This window comes from Akebia trifoliata, chromosome 5, assembly GCF_017979445.1.
Source record: "Akebia trifoliata isolate Shusen 1 chromosome 5, ASM1797944v1, whole genome shotgun sequence".
Taxonomy (NCBI): Eukaryota; Viridiplantae; Streptophyta; class Magnoliopsida; order Ranunculales; family Lardizabalaceae; genus Akebia; species Akebia trifoliata.
In genome coordinates this window covers 1,198,562-1,219,114 of record NC_141379.1, presented here as the reverse complement: position 1 = coordinate 1,219,114, position 20,553 = coordinate 1,198,562, and the positions used below count along the sequence as shown (strand labels likewise).

The 20,553-nt window shown below is 31.8% G+C and overlaps 1 protein-coding gene across 1 annotated transcript; it reads right to left on the bottom strand.

Annotated features, from left to right (window-relative positions):
- Positions 1-4,336: 4,336 nt before the first annotated feature.
- On the bottom strand, positions 4,337-8,958 carry LOC147400828 (putative WRKY transcription factor 75). The gene is made up of 2 exons (XM_086441854.1): positions 8,509-8,958; positions 4,337-4,752 (listed from the first exon to the last, which is right to left on the bottom strand). The coding sequence occupies exons 1-2, from the start codon at positions 8,895-8,897 to the stop codon at positions 4,575-4,577; spliced, it is 567 nt and encodes a 188-aa protein (XP_086297980.1). The 5' UTR covers positions 8,898-8,958; the 3' UTR covers positions 4,337-4,574.
- Between the last annotated feature and the right edge of the window lie 11,595 nt (positions 8,959-20,553).

Sequence of the window (20,553 nt, the reverse complement as noted above, 5' to 3'; positions counted from 1 at the left end):
GAGACGTATAGATCTACGATTCTCAAACTTGTCACATCAAGAGAGTCGATTGAGTGTGCCACGTAGAGTTGTTAGATTATCACGACTCTAATAAATTTGATGTCTCAAGAATGAAAATATACCTATTAAGAATGCCTTATATCATATTTTTCTTAGGTTTTGTAATTTATGAATAGTTCAACCAAATTCTTGGTAGACCTATATATGAAATCAATGAATTCAACTAAAATAATAAAGGCAAATAAAGGTGTTTGAAATTAGGTCCATTATTTTGTTACATTGATCTACCTTACATTCCCTATTAAATTGAGAATGTAACCATATGTAGTCACACAACTAACTAACCATCCTAACCACTTTATCTAATATTTAAAATGATTCAGTACATCTCAATTTACCATAAAAAATTACAACCTAATTATTACTCTAACAACCTAGAATCTACATTCTACAACATAAAAAAAAAAAAAAAAAAAATCAGATCAAATTTACTAGTTATGCATAATCATCTGAGAACCCTCAAAATGATTGTATCCAATGACTACGAAACACCGATATATTAGTGCTCGAATCTAAACGAAAGGCCATTGATCAAGATAATCTTTTGGATTTATGTCAATCGAGGCTTGATTATTAAATGAGTAGAACTTGGATTGTGTTATTAGGCCTGATTAAAAATTATATCTCTTAAGACTTAGTCAAAGCTTGACTTGACCCAATCCATCTGTACCCTTGTATCATTTTTAGCCTATGGAAAATCTTATGTGTGATCTTACTAAAATGCATTTAGGATTGTTAATTTCATAAGAAGTTATTTATTTAGGAGAATAACTCTGAAGGACTCTTTAAGAGAATATGTACCGAACAGTCCCTAAATAAAGAATTTGGATCATTTAAGTCCCACTTAATAAATATTAGTCTATTAAGGATATTTTGAAGATTGTTTTTAAGAAAGATGCTTGAAATACCCTTTTAATAACTTTATAAAGTGTTTGATCTAAAAATATAACGAATCAAATAAAAACCTTGACCGATTTAGTTAGTTATTAATATTTTTGTGAAAAATAAAAATAAAAATTTTATTTATTTAAAACTAAATTCAATATAATTTTATTTGATTCATTTGTGTTGACTTACTAATTTTTGAGTTTAATCAATTCGATGAACATTCAAGTCGAGTTTTAAAAATTATGTTTTAATTATTTATATATTTTAATAAATCTAATACAAATAGGCTAAATCAATTTGAGGATGATCATATTCATCTCCATCATCATCATGTGATTTAAAGATTACTAGTTTTGATATGTGAAACAAGTTTTTTTATATTTAAATTGATTTATAAGAGATGGCCATAGTTAAGGGGTAAATCATTAGTTATAAAATATAGGAGTAACTCAAATATTCTCAAATAAACAAGTTTCTTTAAACTTCAAAAATCATTGAAAAGGTAAATATGGTATTTTCGCTTCAAAAATCTTTTTTAGACTAATATTTGATAATTTGAGTATTAAAGAGTCCATTTTTTTTTTTAAGAAGAGACTTTTTGATACATATTTTCAAAAAATAGGTCTTTACGGTCATTATCCCTATTTATTTTCATAGCAAAAATTTTATGATTGAATTTGGAGCATTTTTGGTTAGTCAAATACTTTTGTGATTTGTGTGATATTGTATGTAATTTGGCATGTGTGGTTTGTGGGCTATTGTATATAGTAGGGAGATTTAGGTGAGATATGATGCTCTAAGAGGCCAGTTGTCTCACCCTTGTTAGTCAAGTCTATGAGTGTAAAAGTCATCATAAAAAAAGTATTTTTTTGTATAATTACGTATCCTTGTAAATAGGGGATTGGGCAAGTATTTGGGCTTTGCCTAGTCTATAGACCATAGTCTTGTCCAAGGACTAGTCCTGGGGCACGTGTACCCCCCCCCACTATTGGAAACTATGTACTGATTTTTATGAAAAAAGAAATAAGAAGTTTGAGGAAATTTCTAATTTCAAAATAGAATGCATTAGAAAAATACATAACCTTTAATTATAGGTTGATGCATGCATAGTGTAGACACCCAAATTTGATCGGGCCCTCAACGCAAAATGCCCCAAAATCCATAAAAATTGGAATGAGCTCTTAAAATCCATACCTTCAAAAAATTTCAATTTCTTTCAATAAATGACCTAAGGTCCCTTCACATGGCTCATGTACCAAAAACTCCTCACCCCACCTCTATACCTCTCAACCCATCACCATAACCTACTACCCATTACTATACTCAAGCCCAACTTATCACCTAAACCCATTAACTTCAAAACCCAAGTCCAACCAATCTATCCAAACCTAATTCTTAATTCAAGCCTAACATCACAATCAATCAACTAAGATCATCAAGGTGAGACACAGGTCACCATCTCAACCCACCTCCATCATACAACTACCTACCCCCATCACCTTTCTCTAAAAAATTCATCTACCCACAATCTATCACCCTCTCTCTAACCTACCCTCATCATTTTCTACAAATCTATTCTCACAAGCCAAACCCATACCCCTCATCTCCAATCAAACACTCATTCTCTTAAATTAACTCATCCAACATTCCATCTCCACACCCTTTTTGACATATGTCATCTCCTCCTTCACCCTCCCAAAAATCTAATCAACCACCTTCTTACATAATCCATTCTTTTAATTAAAACTCACTCCCCTCAACTTACCAAACACTCAATCATTCAACCACCATCTTACACATTCATTCTCTCAACCAAACATCATTCATTTCACTCAACGATCCAATCCATTTAGGTCACTAATAATCCATTTCAACCTCCTTCCCCAAATACCCTTCCATTTCCTTTAATTTACAAACACCCTCTTTCACCATCCTCAAATCATTCTACCCATTTTAATTAATTCACCCAATTTTACCCCTAAAAATTCCTCTCCAAATGCCCCAATTCTTAACACAATCCCCCCATACAAAAATACAAAAAAAACTCTCTCAACAATTTACTCATTACTCACTTTCAATTCTCTCAACTTATCAACTCAACCCTCTACTCACTCTCAAGAAAATCAAGAAAAATCAAAGAGGACACATCTTTGAAAAGCGAAGAAGATCAAGACAAAATCAAGGTGGGTCTTGGGACAAAAAAAAAAACAAATAACTCACGTATCTCCTCTCCACTTTCCCTTTTTTACTTTTCTCATTTTTCTACACCTATTCACCCACCATGAAAGATTTGAGCCATTGAAGGATCCCTTTTTCAATAAGGGTACCCTCAACTGTTTGAACCAAAATCAAAGTCCCTCGCAGACGATGGTACAAATAAGATTTTTCAACTCTTCTTTTTTATTTATTTTCAAACCAATCGAATCTGAGGTTACCACAAATGGTGGAGGGAGTAGGGTGCCTAACACCTTCCCTACTCCCTAACATGGACCCCCTTACCTACATCTAAAAGTGGATTAATGAGTCCTATCCATACGAGAGTCACTAGATGCTAAAATATGAATTTTCAAAAAATATATCACGGGTGACCATTCACACCCTTTTGTAAAAAGAATGGTGGCGACTCCAAAATCCCAAAGTAGTTGAAATATTCGGAAAACGAAAATCTTGTGTCTACACATAGAACATTGCCTTAAAGAGAATTTCACCCCTGTTACAATATTACAGTTCTATAGGCACACTAATTTTTCTAAGATACAAGAACCCACGTTACAAGGGAATACTTCAATTAGAATGTAACTTTGAACTCGATTAAATTGTATACTCTGACAATGCAGTATATATGCATAGTAATGCGGGCATGAGCTAGCCCATTATCTTTATCGATTTTAAAGTTAATAAAAGTACAACCATATAAGAGTTGCAAATTAACTCTACTTCTAATAAATGTGAAATTATAATAACACAAAGCAAATAGAAAATTTTAACTAAAATGAAAGGCAAAAAGTATAAAATAAAAAAGTAATGGTAAAAGGCGGGATTGATTTTTTATCCTAAGATCAATACCCAATACCTAATGAATAAAAGGGTTTTCTAATTTACCCTTTAATTCCAACACGGACATCATACACACTAGGTAAGTGAGGGTGTGCCTTAATAGGTGGCCCTTGAGGAATTAATGCTCATATTGGGTATCAAATTCACGACATATGGGCATTAACCGCTTATATATCTATTTGAAATTTCCATTGAGCCAACCCCTCGGAGTTTAAAAATTGGATTTGTAAACCTGTTTTTAACACATAAAGTAATACTAATGCACGACCATTCATCACAAAACTTTGTGAGTACTGCATTTTGCAAGTGTACCAAGCAAGGCCATAATTAATATGGCAACAAATTGATGAAAATCTTTCATTATAGAACTATTTATCATCATGTGCTTCCATTAATTTTACATAATAAAAAACCATAATCTAAATGTTTTTATTGCATGTAAATGAGATTTATTGGCACCCTCTAATATTATATTTATCAAAGCACTAATGCTTAAAAAAAAAAAAAAAAAAAATCTCTTATAATCTTTATACAGGGATAAAGTGGTAGAGATCATGATCATGAGATTTTTAAAAGCCTGTGTAGATTTGCATCTGGCTCAAGATATGCTCAAAGTTGTCTGTAGATTTCTCGATTGGGTGTGTGTGCATCCCCTCGTAGGTCGTTACCACAACCCCTTCATCGTTGGATAAGCGTTGGACTTGCTTCTTTACATTGCACCCTTGATGAGTACATCTGTAGTAGCTCCTGCAAACAATTTGAAAAAAAAAAAAAAAAAATCAAATCGATTAACTTTTGATCATTTTAATTTAAACAAATTCTAAAGATGAGTTTATACGTTGTGGGCATTTATTTATGATGAATCCTATCTATACTGACCAATCAAAAGGCGACACACATTATAAATATGTCGATCTGAACATCATGTATAATATTTCCTTATTTCAGATAGAGCGAATATCATCTATTAAGTTGGTAGGTATAATTGTCTCATTCTCTCGTTGGTTTTTGTTTTTAATTGGATTTTTCAAAATGTTTGAACTATAAATTTTAAAATTCGAAGTATTGATGTAGAATGAGTTGCAGAAGATTATATGGAGCAATTGACAAGACCAAGGGAAGATGGGTTGATCATGAAGAGCTAAATACGCACCTTAGCTTCAAATGAGTATAATTTCATGATCATAAATTAGAATGACTATTGTTATACCAATTTAGAAAACTTATGACAAGCAGTACAACAAAATAATCACCTTGGGCTGTTAGGAACATTTATGATCGTGAAAAAGATCATGGTCAAAATGAAATTTCGGGTTACACTTCCTATTCTGTTCTAGAATATCATTATTAAATATTCAATCAAAGGTTATTAGGAAAGTTTTAGTAGAATTCAAATTTTACTAATAGATATCCATATTCAGATTTTACTAATGAGAATTTATAGATATCCATATGTATCAGGCACTTGATTAAGGATGGATTTAGGCACAACTTATGTACTGTTATTTGAATATCATATAATAGCTCCTCAATTTAAAAATAATTAGGGAAGGGGCACATGTTATGCAGGTGTTGCTAGGGTAAAGACTCCTTAATGCCCATCTCCATCGGTAGTGCGACATTGACACAAGGATCCAAATGTTTGCTTAGTTGTGGACGTCGTTCTCTTGAAGAACCAATATATATGTTGTCTCTAGGTCTGACATTTGGCACCGGAACCCTCTAGGTGTCATGGCCAAGAGCCCTTTTCGATATTTCTCCCTATAATAATTTGCAATGCAAATTAAATTGCGATGCAATGATAGAAATTTTCTCGTAAGAGGAGAATTAGGACAAGAAGAGCTACTAGGACAAGCGCCCTTTCCGATATTTATCCCTAATAATTTGCAATGCAATGATAGAAATTTTCTTGTAAGAAGAGAATTAGGAAGAGAAGAGGTTGACTATATAGACGACATATAGAAATTCTAAGCTCGACCAATCATTTGATGCTCTTGTAGCATGATAACATTATTATGTTTCATTCAAGTAGAGAGAGAGAAGAAGATAACTGAGAATGCATCTCATTAGTACACTACACACATGTGCTTAACATGCATAGACAAGTTTCTCCTTTAGAATAACAAAATATCCAAGAGATCATATATAAACTTGAGGAATCTTCTCTTCATATCCAATGTGGGACAAAGGTTTTAGATTAAAAAAAAAAGTGTCTCAGATATTTATATTGATAATTAAAATTTTGCATTGCCTTCCAAGTCATTTAAGACATTTTGAAAGCCATTTGACATGATATGCCAGAACTATAATGGTTGTTTCATGCCTATTTGATTGCTTGAAATTTCATTTTTCTAAGGAATTCAAAATCCATGCAAAAATGAATTCTATTGTTTGATTGCACAAAAATAAATAACCTAAAAAACAAAAATGGAATAAAGAATAGAATAGAGAAGAGAGAGAGAGAGAGAGAGAGAGAGAGAGTAGGTCGGAATAGAAGAAGAGGATAAGGAAGAGAAACTATGCAAAACATAAAAAATGGGTAAATTCGACGCAACTCTTTTGAACATTAAGTGAAAATAATGCTAAATTCAATGGACCATGGCGTTGAATTTACCATTTTTCACGTGTAGAGAGAGAGAGAGAGAGAGAGAGAGAGAGAGAGAGAGAGAGACTAATTTAATAGTTTGTATTTCATTTGCCCTTGGGCTAGGTGAGAAAATGAAATCCAATAAAGAGTATATTCTTAGATGAGGGTGACAAATCAGTTTTGATGGAAAAATTAACAATCAAAAAATGAAATACAATTTTATATGATTTGCGTTCCGGGACCCTTTCCTATAGCTGCATATGATGGCTACGTGGTATGTTTTGGTTGGATTTAAAACACATAGGGCTATGTGCACAACTTGTTTAGGAGCTGATGTTATTTAAACACTAATCAAATCTTATCACATAGAGACCATTCCTATTCTATAAGAATGGGACACCATTCCATTCTTTTTATAAATTAAAAATGCATTTCCCAAGTGGGATCAAATATGCACTACCTGAAAATATGGAAAGTTTTTTTAATATAAAAATTTTCAACAAAAGAGACACCAAAACTATTAGATTGGAGCTTGTAGAGCAGTGAAGGTTATTAAATTGGCTTGCTAGAGTTCAGAGATGTAGTCGTTAATTTAGACAACAAATCTTATAAGCAATGTTCTCTATCTTCTTCATCCTTTTCTCGATTTATGTCTAATTCATTGTCTCTTATATTGCCTAAAGAGATCCATCTCCATCCTCTTTTCAACGAGGGGCCAAACCCATCTTTGTTCTCTCCTTGTTTTCATTGTTCTCTAAAGGTTGTGGTCCTAGCATGTATAAATGGATCATTCTCATTTCCTTTTTTCTTTCTCTTTCTATCTTCAAGTGAACTTTACAATTCTTATAAAAAAAGTGAATCATTACCATGCATATTGAAAAGTAATCGATTTCAAGGGTTACTTTTCGGTAACTCGTGCAAATCCTTGATCCCCATGAGTTTGATAGAGTATTAGAGAATGGAAGACAACCAATTATAATAATATTCATAAGTGACCAAATCATAATCTCCAGAAGTATTTTTTATATTAGATTAAATTAGCTAGTATCAATCATCTTAATATTATGCTAGGTTATTTTCTAAATAAATATTGATTTAATCATCATTCCATATTTAGCTTTGTAATCATCAATTGAAACCCTTTTAAACCTTTCTCAAAAGATTTTAAGGCATCCAAGTTTCCAATAAATATGGATTCCTTTTAGTCTCCAATTGATGGTCTGCAGTCTAATTAGATCCCTTTTCACCATTTTTTACATATAATATAAGGGAAAAAAATATCATTAAGAACTAACCATACAATACTCATATAATTCATCCACAAATTATTCATATAATTGATCATTTTATGCATTTATTTTTATAATAATGATTATATATATATCTCACATGTGATTATGCATCTGTGAGGGATTCGGGTCTAATAAAAGAGACACGGAGCCTAGAGAGAGAGTAAAAAAGCTTTAAGAATCATTGGATGCTTCATCAGAATCTGATCAACAACCATGACCTAGGAGACCTAATAAATCATCTAAGATTCCTATACTGCTAAGATATGCATGGTTTCCAAAGTGTTTGAAAATATTTGATCCCACTTGATTTACTATCAACACCATGCATCCATGCACGATGCCATCCACAATCAAGTGTGATAGTGTAGAAGGAACAATTGCACCAAATATTTATAATACCTATTTAGTGGAAATTAATCTCTCACATATTCAACTTTATAAGTAAAATTCTTCTTCACCTTTTTTTTTTTTTAATCCTTTTTTGAGAGGTCCGTGCAAGGACAGATAACTATAATGGTGGGTCTTAATTAAGGATAATATATATCCAATAAAATCTTATCTAACACGCACCAAGATTTAACAAAAAAATAATAAAATATAGATGAAAATAAACGAATTACTGACCTTGGATGTTTGTTGTTCTTCACAGCTTTTTGCCCATATTTCCTCCATCGATATCCATCATCAAGTATATCAACTTGACTCCTAGTTTGAAAAGCATATCTCGGATTTCTAACTTTCTTTTTACCTGATTTAACCTTACTTTCAGACCCACCATTAAAGCTTCCATTACTTTGAGAAATGTTAGTAACATCTGAACGTTGAACATCAATTTGATGTTCTGTCTTTAATCCTGATGAGTACCCACTTGAGTTGGAGTTGTTGTTGTTGTTGTTACCATTAAGATCAGAGAAAATGTTGAAATTGACCATATTTGGTGATATATGAGAAGCTGATGATGCTCCTGATGTTGATGATGAACAAGGGAAGAATGTTGTTGTGTAATTCTCCATTAATGAGAGAGAGAGAGAGAGAGAGAGAGAGAGAGAGAGAGAGAGAGAGAGAGAATTATAGATAAGAAACAAGAAGATGAAGAAGGTAATTTATGTGAAATTCAAGGTGGGCTTGTGAGAAAAAGTGAGGCGGCTTAGTGGCCCAACGGTCCACATTTACAATGCTGTGAGAGAGAGAGAGAGAGAGGTATCGTAAACGGCACGGTAAGTAACATTAGAAAGCAGTAAGTGAGATTAGAAAGTAGTTAACATAGAAAGGACTGTTTGGAAAATCGTTTTAATTTCCCAATGAGAGGTATTATCTTTCATTTGGTAATATACTGTTCCAAACAGAATCTAAATTAAAGTTAGGTAGAAAAATGTGACATATTTCATTATTAGGATTAAGACAATAATAATACAAAGAATAAGAATTGTTGTCAAACGGATTAAATTTTGATGTCGTCCATTTTTTTTCCATTTCATCTGTCACCATATCTAAAAATTCCACGTGGCACTATTTTTTTTTTTTTTAAATTTCTTTCGAAGTTGATTGATTTATCAATGACTCCTAACCATCGAATCTGGATGTCAAAAAAAAAAAGTCAAATCAAAGGGCTGAAAATTCCTAAAAGAAAAATTCTTGAATATCGTATGTGTACGGTGTATCGAGTGGTGGGCGGAAAATTCCTTGGGTTAGTAGAGGAAAATTGAAACACGTGGCCTTTTATCCATGGTTTTCACCTAAGTGTAGACTACTTTGGCATGGTTTTCAATCTCGATTTTTCGTCTAGTCTAGTTATCATGATAACTAGATGATTCCATGAGTCATCTTGATTATTTCAAATGAGATGAGAGAGCTTTTTCTCCAAGAAAAAAGTACTTGAAGAAAAAAAATATATTGAAGACGTCGATCATGGCGTCTTATTCACGAACAATACCAAGATGACAGGGTAGAGAGTCATCTTGCGACTTTTTGTAACCATGATCGTGGTACAAGATGATGTTTTTTTTGAAAAAATTTGATGGCCCCGATCGTGTTCAATGGTTTTATGATCAAAGACAAAGTCACCCAATTAGAAGGTTTAAAACAATAACGAAGAATTTTGAAAAAAAAATGATCAATATAAAAAATAAAAAAATCCGACTAGCAAGGACGAGACAATTAGCCTCTTAGAACATTATTTCTTGTCCGAATCCCCTGGATACAAGTAATACCTCACAAACCACATATACTAAATAAGTAAGGATAAATTCTTGATGGGTGGTCAACGAGGGGGTTTGAACTCAAGACCTCTCTCTCTCTTTGAAGGGATGCCTTGGTCACTGTGCCTAACCTTCGTTGGTCGATTCAAATATCTTTTTTGAATAAAAAAAATTATTGAATATCTATACATGATAACATGTTTTCACACATAATTATGCATTCTATGGTGCTAAAAAAGATTTAACCATCAACAAATCTTTTGATCAGAATAAGCAAGATTAAAAAATTAAAACATCAAAACATTATCATCAAATCTCATATTAAATAATTTTTATGAATCAAATCACAAGCAACCCTAAGATTATATAAATAAATTATAGACGTACAAAAATAGGACTTTATTATCAAAAAAATATATCTAAAATGTAAAAGAACGAGTTTAAAATTTAAGAATTGTCTTTCTTTAAAAAAATATATATATATAATTTAAAGTTTCAAAACGTGTTTTAAACGAAACTTTAAAAAAAAAAAAAAAAAGAGTTTTTGTTACTATGATCAACGATCATGATGATCCATTTGATGCTCGTTGAATAGGTGCCATGCTAGTACAATACCCAAAGTACTACCATATCATAATAAATTTTGGGCCTTTGGTCTTCTTTTTTGGTGGGTGGTTTTCTAACCGTACATTTTGCCAAACTTAAGTCAAATATATGAAAATTTAAATGGAGGTGAGAATACGAATTCTGAATTTCTAATTGATGTGGAAATTGAAGTCCATGCTGTTTGACTAAAGAAACCAAAATCAACCTTCTCTCTGGGAAACTTCTTCCCAAGCTACCAAAATATAAGAAAAAAGTTTTCTTCTTTTATTTAATTTGGATAACAAGCTCTGCTGGTCGTGTTTGTTGAATAAGATACTTTTCCTCCACACGTGAAGAAGCGTAAGACGTTTACATATGAATCCATCTTCTCCCTATTAAAAATATAAAACTCGTCTGTTTCACCACTTTGGAGCTCTTTTACCTTTTTCATTTGCTTCGTCTAATGTAGTAGATTTTTGTTAACTGGAATCGAAGGGAAAACGTTAAAGTCCTATACATACACTTTGAAAATTGAATTTTGTATCGAAAAATACTCTTATTTTTTATTATTATTATTTTTTATACTAAAATACATTCAAATTCTAATTTTCAAAGTGTATTTATTGTACTTTAATGTGTGCCCTTAGAGCAACTCCAACGTGGTATCCTTTCCTTTACCCACCAGCTTCCAATTGTCGATATGGGTAATAGAGTCCGAAAAGTTCGACACCAACATAGGACCCATCCTTCACCATTTTTTGGGTCTAGACATTTTCAATAAAAAAAAAAAGGTACTCCCACTTGGTTATCTATCATTTTTGGAGGAAAAAAATTCAGGCAATTACGTTGTAAAAAAGTTAATTTCAGAAAGTTTTAAATTTGAATTGAATTAAAAAAATTATTAAACAATTTAATGATAACATGGTTGGAGTGCATATCACATGGATACCCATAATTACTACCCACAATACCTGAAAGACTCATTTATGGGAGTAGAGGGTGTTGCGTTGAAGATACTCTTAGGGCACTGGATAACAATACCCATAATATTATTATTTGTAATGAACAATTTTATACTTTTTTATTCTTATAAATAAATGGATTAAAATGCAATAAATACCCTTTGGAAATTGGATTTTGTATAAAAAATGACCTTCAAAAAAAATATTTTTTTTTATCAAAATACCCTTAGATTCTAATTTCCAAAGTGTATTTATTATACTTTAACGTGTGCCCAACTTTATAAATTTATAAATTAAATTTCCAAAATTGCACTTTCACAACTATTAAATGGAAATGGATAGGATTAATCTGGGTATTATCCGATCCACTAATAGTCTTACTGGTGACACCTTTAATAAATATGCAATACTAAGTGATTGCACAAGACATTGTGTTCGATATTGAGCTGAAGTAGAGTTGTGTTCAGAGCCATCAACCATAGGTATTTTCCTTTAGAAACGAGTGAAAGCTTCTATGTTTGTGAGCTTAGGGTTGAACACAGCCCTTCTCATAGTAAGCCACTTTAGCTTTTTATTTATTTATTTATTAGAAAATATTAAAGTAAAATGTTAAGATGTAGTCCTTCTAGTATGTGTGTGTTGAGAGAAGGGTGAGGGGGAGAGTATCACAAACATAATTTATTTGATTACAACTTCTTTAATTCTGAAATCGACAGAGTTTCTTTGATTACAACTTCTTCTTCTAAAAAACAGTTAAAAGGGGGGAAAAAAAAAACATTAAAATAAAGCTACTAAAAACTCTAGGTATACATTTACAAATCTCCCTTTAAGCTCGCTCTGGTCTCTTATTTATAAAGATAAGATCATGAATTTTAGGGTTCGCAAACTTTCTGTAATTACAATAATTTCAAAATCCTAATTCAATACGAATGATTTGTAGCTGCCAAGCTCTTACACAAATTTTGAGGCTTGACTCACTGCCATGATCGCATCGCCTTAGTCAACCTAGGCGTCGCGGTCAACGTGGGCCCAATGAACTTGGGTCTTGGTCAATTGACTTCTCTTGTGTTCTTGATCGTAGTGACTTCTTCTAATTTTCTGAATTGTTTTCGAAGTTTTATAACATTTTCCTGTTACACGAAAATCACAGTAATTAATTCCAAAATATATCATTTTATTGAAATCAATAATTATTATGGATTAACAATGAACTATATCTAATTAGAGTATTTAGTGCATAATTTACTAATAAAGTCCTGTAATTAAAGCTTTAGAAATCACTTTTTAGACCTTGATCACAAGCCATATCCTCTTAACTGAAAAAGACTCCACTCGATAGTTCAAAATCATGTACATTATATCATTCTAAATCCATAGGTCTCCATTTCTTGAATTAAAAAAGTATTAAATAATTTAAGGATAGCATGATTGGAGTGCATATCACATGGATACTCATAATTGCTACCCATAGTACCTGAAAGACTCATTTATCGATATGGGTAGAGGGTGCTATGTTGGAGATACTCTTAGGGCACACGTTAACAAGACCGATTAAAATGCAATAAATACATAGATTAAAATGCAATAAATACCCTTTGGAAATTGGATTTTCTATCGAAAATGACCTTCAAAATAAATAATTTTTTATCAAAATACCCTTAAATTCTAATTTCCAAAGTGTATTTATTACACTTTAACGTGTACCCTACTTTAAAAATTTATGAATTAAAATTTCAAAACTACTCTTTCAAAATTATTAAATTGAAATGGATAAGATTAATCTGAGTATTATCCGATCCACTGACAGGCTTATTGGTGACACATCTAATAAATAAGCAATGCTAAAGTGATTGTACAAGACATTGCATTCGAGCTGAAGTAAAGTTGTGTTCAGAGCCATCAACTACAATACCTTCCTCGAGATATGAGTGGAAGCATCTATGTTTGTGAGTTCAGTGTCGAACGCAGAGGTCCTCACAATTATTTTATTTTATTTTATTTTTTATTAAGTAAAATGTTAAGATGTAGGCCTACAAGTATGTGTGTGTAAAGAGAAGGGTGAGGGGGTGAGTATCATGTAACATCACGGGGCGTTGAAGGAAGGTGATAGGGAAGGCACACAAAAGGACATGTGAGGTTCATTCAACAATATTTAAGTTTGAAGATGACATGTGGTGATTCGGTCTGCGCAGCCCCCCACGAGCAGCATAGCCAAAGAAAAGATTATTCAAATTCTGTTGCACGTGTCCACTGCTTGAACAGACAGAGTACACGTTCTCTCACTCACCTCTTTTTCTATGATATTAGGAACTTAATAATAAGAAGATCTTAAGTATAAAAGGGTTCATTATAACGGCTACATGGTGGGAGACCGTTACCGTTACATTTTAACGTATACTACAATTTTTTTTAAAATACTCTAATTACATTTAAATACATCTAACTCTAATTATATTTTTCTCTAATAACCAGCTAGAGAGATTATATTGGCACACCAACTTTTTTTGACATTTGCACAAGTCTTCGGGTGGTGTTAGCAAAAGTTGGTGTGGTAATAGAAGCTCTCATAATTTAACATGTTAAAAAGATCATAAAATTGCATTTCATTCCTACGTTCAATTTAGCTTTTTTTTTTTTTAAAGTTTTTTTACACATTTAGATAATATTTGAGATATCTTCTTATGTTTTCGAACGATGGTATACTCTTTTTACCTTGATCTTTATTAATAAATTATTAAAAAATTATCAAATTAATATACTATTTTCAATCTGTAATTAAAAAAATAAATAAACCTTACATGAATTTTTCTTCTTAAAATCAATTATCTTCAACTATTTTTTCCCTTACTCTTCACTTCAACATTCAAATGCTCTCATCTTACGAACTGAATTCTTTCTAGAGTGAGGAATTGTGAACCATAATTCAGATTGAGTAAGCTCACGAGCTAGGTAGCGTTGGTTTGGATTAATTTTAGTGTAAATTTTAAAATATTTCTGATAATGTAAAATGGGATTGTGTGATTTATCCATTAATATTTATATATCACAATAAAAAAAATTATTTTAAAATAAACATATAAGACAATTCATCTGTGCTTACAACAGGAACACCCTTTTTAGGGTCAAAAGTTAAAAGAAGAAAATAGTAAAATTTGAAAAAAAAAAAAAAAAAAAAGAAGTAAAATTAAAGAGAAATTATTAAAAAAAAAAAAAGACGGATGAAGAGAGGAAAGACAACAAAGTTAAAAGGTAGAAGAGAAAAAATAGTAAAATGAGGTAGTGTGGACCCTACTCCATTACAATTGGATTGCTTAAACTTATTTGGTGTCTTCTCCATATAATTTAAATATTTTATTTATTAGTTGTAATAATGATGAATATTTTTATTATATTATAATTGATTTATTTATTCATATTTTGACAGTTCCGTTACAATATTTATAGGGGTTAACACATCTGATCTCGAATTAGATCTTAGATGACTCTCATGATTTAATTGGGGGACCATGGCGATGAGTTGCTGTGGTAGTCCTCTCCGAGATTAGTTGTGGTGCACGCAATTTGGCCCGGACACTCGATTACCAAAAAAAATAGATCTTAGATGACGGAGTCTGTGATCCAATCCGAAAACCACGGGCCCAAACTAGCTGGTTTAGTAGTTTGACAGCTATTTAACAATACGTATCAATCCACCTTATACATGTAGATTTGAAAACCATATAATCAGTCTCTATCTCTTGACTACGAAAATCAAATGGTTAACAATGATCTGATTGGTTGTGGCCCACCAAACACAATGACAAGCATTGAGAAATGTACCATGTCACATTCCACTAAGAACAGTCCTGCAAAATGTCATAGCGATGGCTTATGAGAGACGCTACGGCGTGATATCCGCTATTTCAAACCAAATAATTCATCGTCATCATCATTACGATTTAATGGTGATTTACTGATTTTCATAATATTTTATGTCTCAGTTTACAAAAGCTTGAGACCTAAACCATATGTTTATTTAGGGACAAATGGTACTGTCATAAAACACGTCTCATATAATTGTGGTCCACTATCTTAAAATTCAAACCCTTTGATTTTTATTTTTAATTATTAAATATTTATATAAATAATTGATATAAAGTACACCTAATCGATAAAAGCAATTTATAAATTGAAAAATTATTACATTTCAAAAGATTCAAACAAATCTGGAATTACTTTTGAACCGATAAGCGATGAAAATCTGTAGGTTGTGAGTTCGATACCCAGTATGAGTCTTAATTCCTCAGAACCACTTGCAAGGACGTATGTTCAGATACCCTTGTCACAAAAAAAAAATCTACATATTTTATTTTATTATTATTTTTTTAATATAATAAAAATAAACTTATGTACTAATTTCTTGATTATTATTATTTTTACAAAATTGATTATTTGATCAGATAATTGATGAATTTACCTTCATGTCCTTGAATCGAATGTAAGTTCATTGTTTATTATTTTTTTAATATAATGAAAATAAACTTATGTACTAATTTCTTGATTATTATTATTTTTACAAAATTGATTATTTGATCAGATAATTGATGAATTTACCTTCATGTCCTTGAATCGAATGTAAGTTCATTGTTTATTATTTTTTTATTATTTGCAATACTCTTTCTACAAGATGAGAAAGATTGAAATAAACTAATTTTTTTATAAGGATAATTCTCATAATAAGATGATTATCCTCTTTAAAAGTTAGTCATCAACTCATCTTCATGTAGACCCCCATTGAACTTTATTAAAAGGTGTACCATTAGAGTTTGAAATAACACCTTTAGACATTTTTTATTCCAAAACATGGTAATTCATAAATTTGGGTTAAACCCGTGAAACAATGAATTCCTTGAGGTCACCCTCTACGTCTGGTTGACCCTCGACTCAATCAATTGCACATAAAGACTTTTCAAGGGTGCAATGCATGTGACTGTGGGATTAATCTCGCCCGAAGGGTGGGGACAAGAAAAAAAATGATCCGATGATCTTACCTAGTCTAAAACATGACATCGAAGTGTCTTAAATAATTTATTTTTAATAATAGATCATCTTAATTCTATATAAAAAAATCCATGACAAAATCAATATTCCATGACATTACTACTCACCTCAAAAAAATCAAACTAGGTTGAAGTAAGAACATATGAAATGTACGTCTACATCCCTGTAGTATTTTTCTATAGCTCAGATACCTACTTATAATTGCACCATATTATAATTTTTTTGAGTCTAACTCCTTCTAGCCATATCGGATGACTCTCGTGCCACAAAAAAAAATCATATTAATTGGACATGGTGTAGATTCATTCAATGTCACGACACTAACAAAATAATAATAAGTTGTTGAAAGACAATGATGTTTTCAAGTTTGAACATTATTTTGCTTCCCTTTACCCTAAAATCTTTTCGGCATCTCTCAGAAAATGACACTTTTTAATATTTGTTTCATGACATATTTCTATCAAGAAATTGAAAATCTCGAATCTCCTCTCGAGTATTAGCTCATCATGGTACTAATAATCTTACAAAAAAAATAGATTTATAAATGTCAATCAATTCTGTTTCCTTATTTAAGCTTTACATTTGATGTGGTTATAAATTTCAAAAATAGTTACTTTTTTGTGAGAATATATATATTTTCCTTGAGTCGTGATAATCTGACGCCCCCGACGTTTCCATCACAAGACCGTAGATCATTCGCATCGGGATACACAATAAAAAGATTTAAGATTCTCATATCTCAGGGCAATTTCCTTTTGTTTCTTTTTTTTAATAGAACAACAGGGAAACAAAGGAAAATTCAAATGTCAAAAGCTTCACTTTCTTTCAAACTTAGATTATGTTGTTAGTCTTGTGACATTGAATCTATCTACTTCACGTCCCAAAGATTTGCATTTAATATGGCACGAAAGGAAGCAGATATGACTGGATCCACATGACCCATATTAGATCCCATGAATAAAGTATGTGTAGGACCTTGACATCTCCATAGATATATTATCATACAAGGATTCAACCGGATCTTGCCACCCATTTCTAAGGATATTTTAAAACTTTAAGGATTTGTAACAACAAATCGAGTACGGGTCGGGCTGGATCTGACCCACTTCTGTTCATGATCTGGTATTTTCCTAAAAAATGTTGAAATTATCTATTTATAGTACAAAAAATTGCAATTAATTTGATTACTAAGGTTATTAGGATTCGGTGATTTTACAATAAAGTCGTGATGAAATGATCTCAAGATTAGACCTCATATCGCACATCACATGAAATGATGTGCGATATGACGTCTACTCTTAAGGTCGCTTCAGCATTATTCTTTATAATAATAAAAATTAATAATACTTGATCGTGATAATGGTCTTTTAGGTTATTAATGAAATTTATAAACCTCATTGCCGTAAAATAAAAATAAAAAAGACCGAAGATGCTAGAAGGAAATTTAGGAATTACTTCATCATAAAAGCATGATCGGGTTTAATATTTAATTGGTCATTAATCATTTTTTATTGCATTTTTTTTTAACTAATCCAGTTGAATTTCCACTAATATTGTTGAATGGCGACCGTTCGTCCTACGTCATTTTGCCTAGAAACAAAGAATTTACTACTAATCCACCATGTTTATACTGTATATTATGTTAATTGTGTTATAAATACTTTGGAATCACATTTCAGGAGTTTGTAATAATCATCTTATCTGGGCTTAGAAGCAATTCTACTTAAAAAATTAGGAAAAATACTACCTAATGCACAAATTTTAGTCAAATTTTGACAACTATTTAATTTAAGTTTTTTATTTTTTAAAATTGGGGGTAGGCATAAGTGGTCAACATTAGAATGGATTAGTCTCGTCAGCTCTTTCTTTTAAGATTTGCTCACTTGTTGGCTGATTGAGCTTCTATTTAGGTTGAATTCAACCTTTCTAGACATTCGACAATTATATTATTTTTTTTTTCCCCCCCAAGTTAACGTCTATTAGAGATCAATCTGGGCCATAATCGCATCAATCAAAATCGTTCAATCGATGGGCCATAAATCGCGTTTATCATGCAAATCTAACCGTCTATATTATTGGAAGAGAGCATTTCCAATGAATCCATTGTTGCTGCAAACAGATTTATGGGCAAAAAACAGTTTTTTTTTAAAAAAAAATGCTATTTTAGATGTAAAAAGAAGATAAGATACATGAAGCACTGTATGGTTGATTTCTTCTATGAAGTTCATCTGCAAGAGTTAAGAATAAATATAAGCACTTTATAGAAGCTAAGAATATTTTTCTTTAAAAAAAAAAAACCTATTATTTAATAAGAGTCGTGATAATCTAACGCTCACCCCCCTCTGACCTACGCTCCCATCACAGAACCGTGATCATTTGCCTCGGGATACACAAGAAAATATTTATTGTTCTATGTATCCTAAGGCAAATGATCTATGATTCTGTGATGGGGTGTATGTCAGATGGGGCGTCAACAAATCATTATTCATTTAATAATTCAAAGATTTTATAAAAAGTATTAAAAATATATTTTCCAAGTTGTCTTAGAAATATAACATGGCTGGAGCCACAATTCCCCTTTTGAGAGACAGAGAGAGAGAATCGAGAAAAAGGAGACAAAAACCAAAATAATTATTTCTAAGGTTTCTTGGCTTTAAAAATGTTATAAACATGCTATTATAATTTTTAAGAGAAAAAGGGTGGTGTGATTATTGAGAAAAACGTTTTCAACAATTTATACTGTGACGATCATTAGGTGGGAACGGCTTGGGTTACAATAGATACTTAGATTTATGGGTTACGATCCCTAGATTCCTAAGAATGACTCGTGAAAAAAACACATGATCTCAACCCTTTAAAGCATAAAATTCAATGGTTGAGATTTATCCTCAAGATAAGTATCTCTAAGATTTGTGTTATCAAGATATGCATAAATCCCAACTGTTGGATTCCGTATCTAAACGGTTGGGATCATGTTTTTTTTCATAAGTTAATAAATCCCAACCCTAGATTTATAGGTGTTTTTTTTTTTTAGGTTAATGAGGGTATCTGAACTTACAGCCGACTAGTGGGACCTAGTGAGCCAAAGCCTCGACCAAGGCATATGGGTCCCTCCCCTGGCCATGTGCAACGCCTGCCCATCACATGCACTAGTGGGTGGCCTCGAGGAGCCGTTGCTCACACTTAGTATCGAACACACATCTACGGCCTCTCACCACTTATTGGATTCGAAATTGCCAAAAACAGAAAGATTTATGGGTGCTTAGCACAATTTTAAACAGGCCAGTCTTTTTAGACTCAACAAAAGCTAAGCATAAATCTGATCAAGGGGTGACCCAGTCCATTGGTAGTATACCACAACTAAGTGGAGTTAATAGAGATGTCAATCAAGTGGTCCGGCCCACTAACCATATGGCCCAAATGTAGCCCATTAAATCTAGCTAGATAGGGGTTGATTTATAGCTGAATTACAGTCTTAAAATGACTAATTAAAGACTGGTCTATCTTCTTTTCTCATTTTTTCTTTTTAGTCTTGAACTTTATAAGTTATGGATGAGAACACCCAAACTTTATAAAATAGTGGATGAGAATAATTATCTTTTGGTCTGCCTAACCTCACTTACTCTCCACTAAAAAGGAAAATTATCATTCACACCTTCTTTTAATAGGAAAAAAAAAAAAGAATTATCATCCACCTTTGTTTTTTGGGATACATAGTCTTCTAGATGGACCCATTGATGCAAAGTTTTCAAGCACCCTATTAAAGTGCCATATATTCACTTTCAGTCTCCTTACCCCCATAATGTTGGGGCACCCCTTATTGAAATTAGACCAAAATTAGCTTTGATGTTGGACCACCTGGCATTTTGATTTTTAATTAATTG

Coding starts and splice junctions, on each gene's coding strand:
- LOC147400828 (XM_086441854.1), bottom strand. CDS start 8,897: ATGGAGAATTACACAACAACATTCTTCCCTTGTTCATCATCAACATCA. Junction 4,753..8,508: donor AAGAACAACAAACATCCAAG/GTCAGTAATTCG, acceptor AATTGTTTGCAG/GAGCTACTACAGATGTACTC.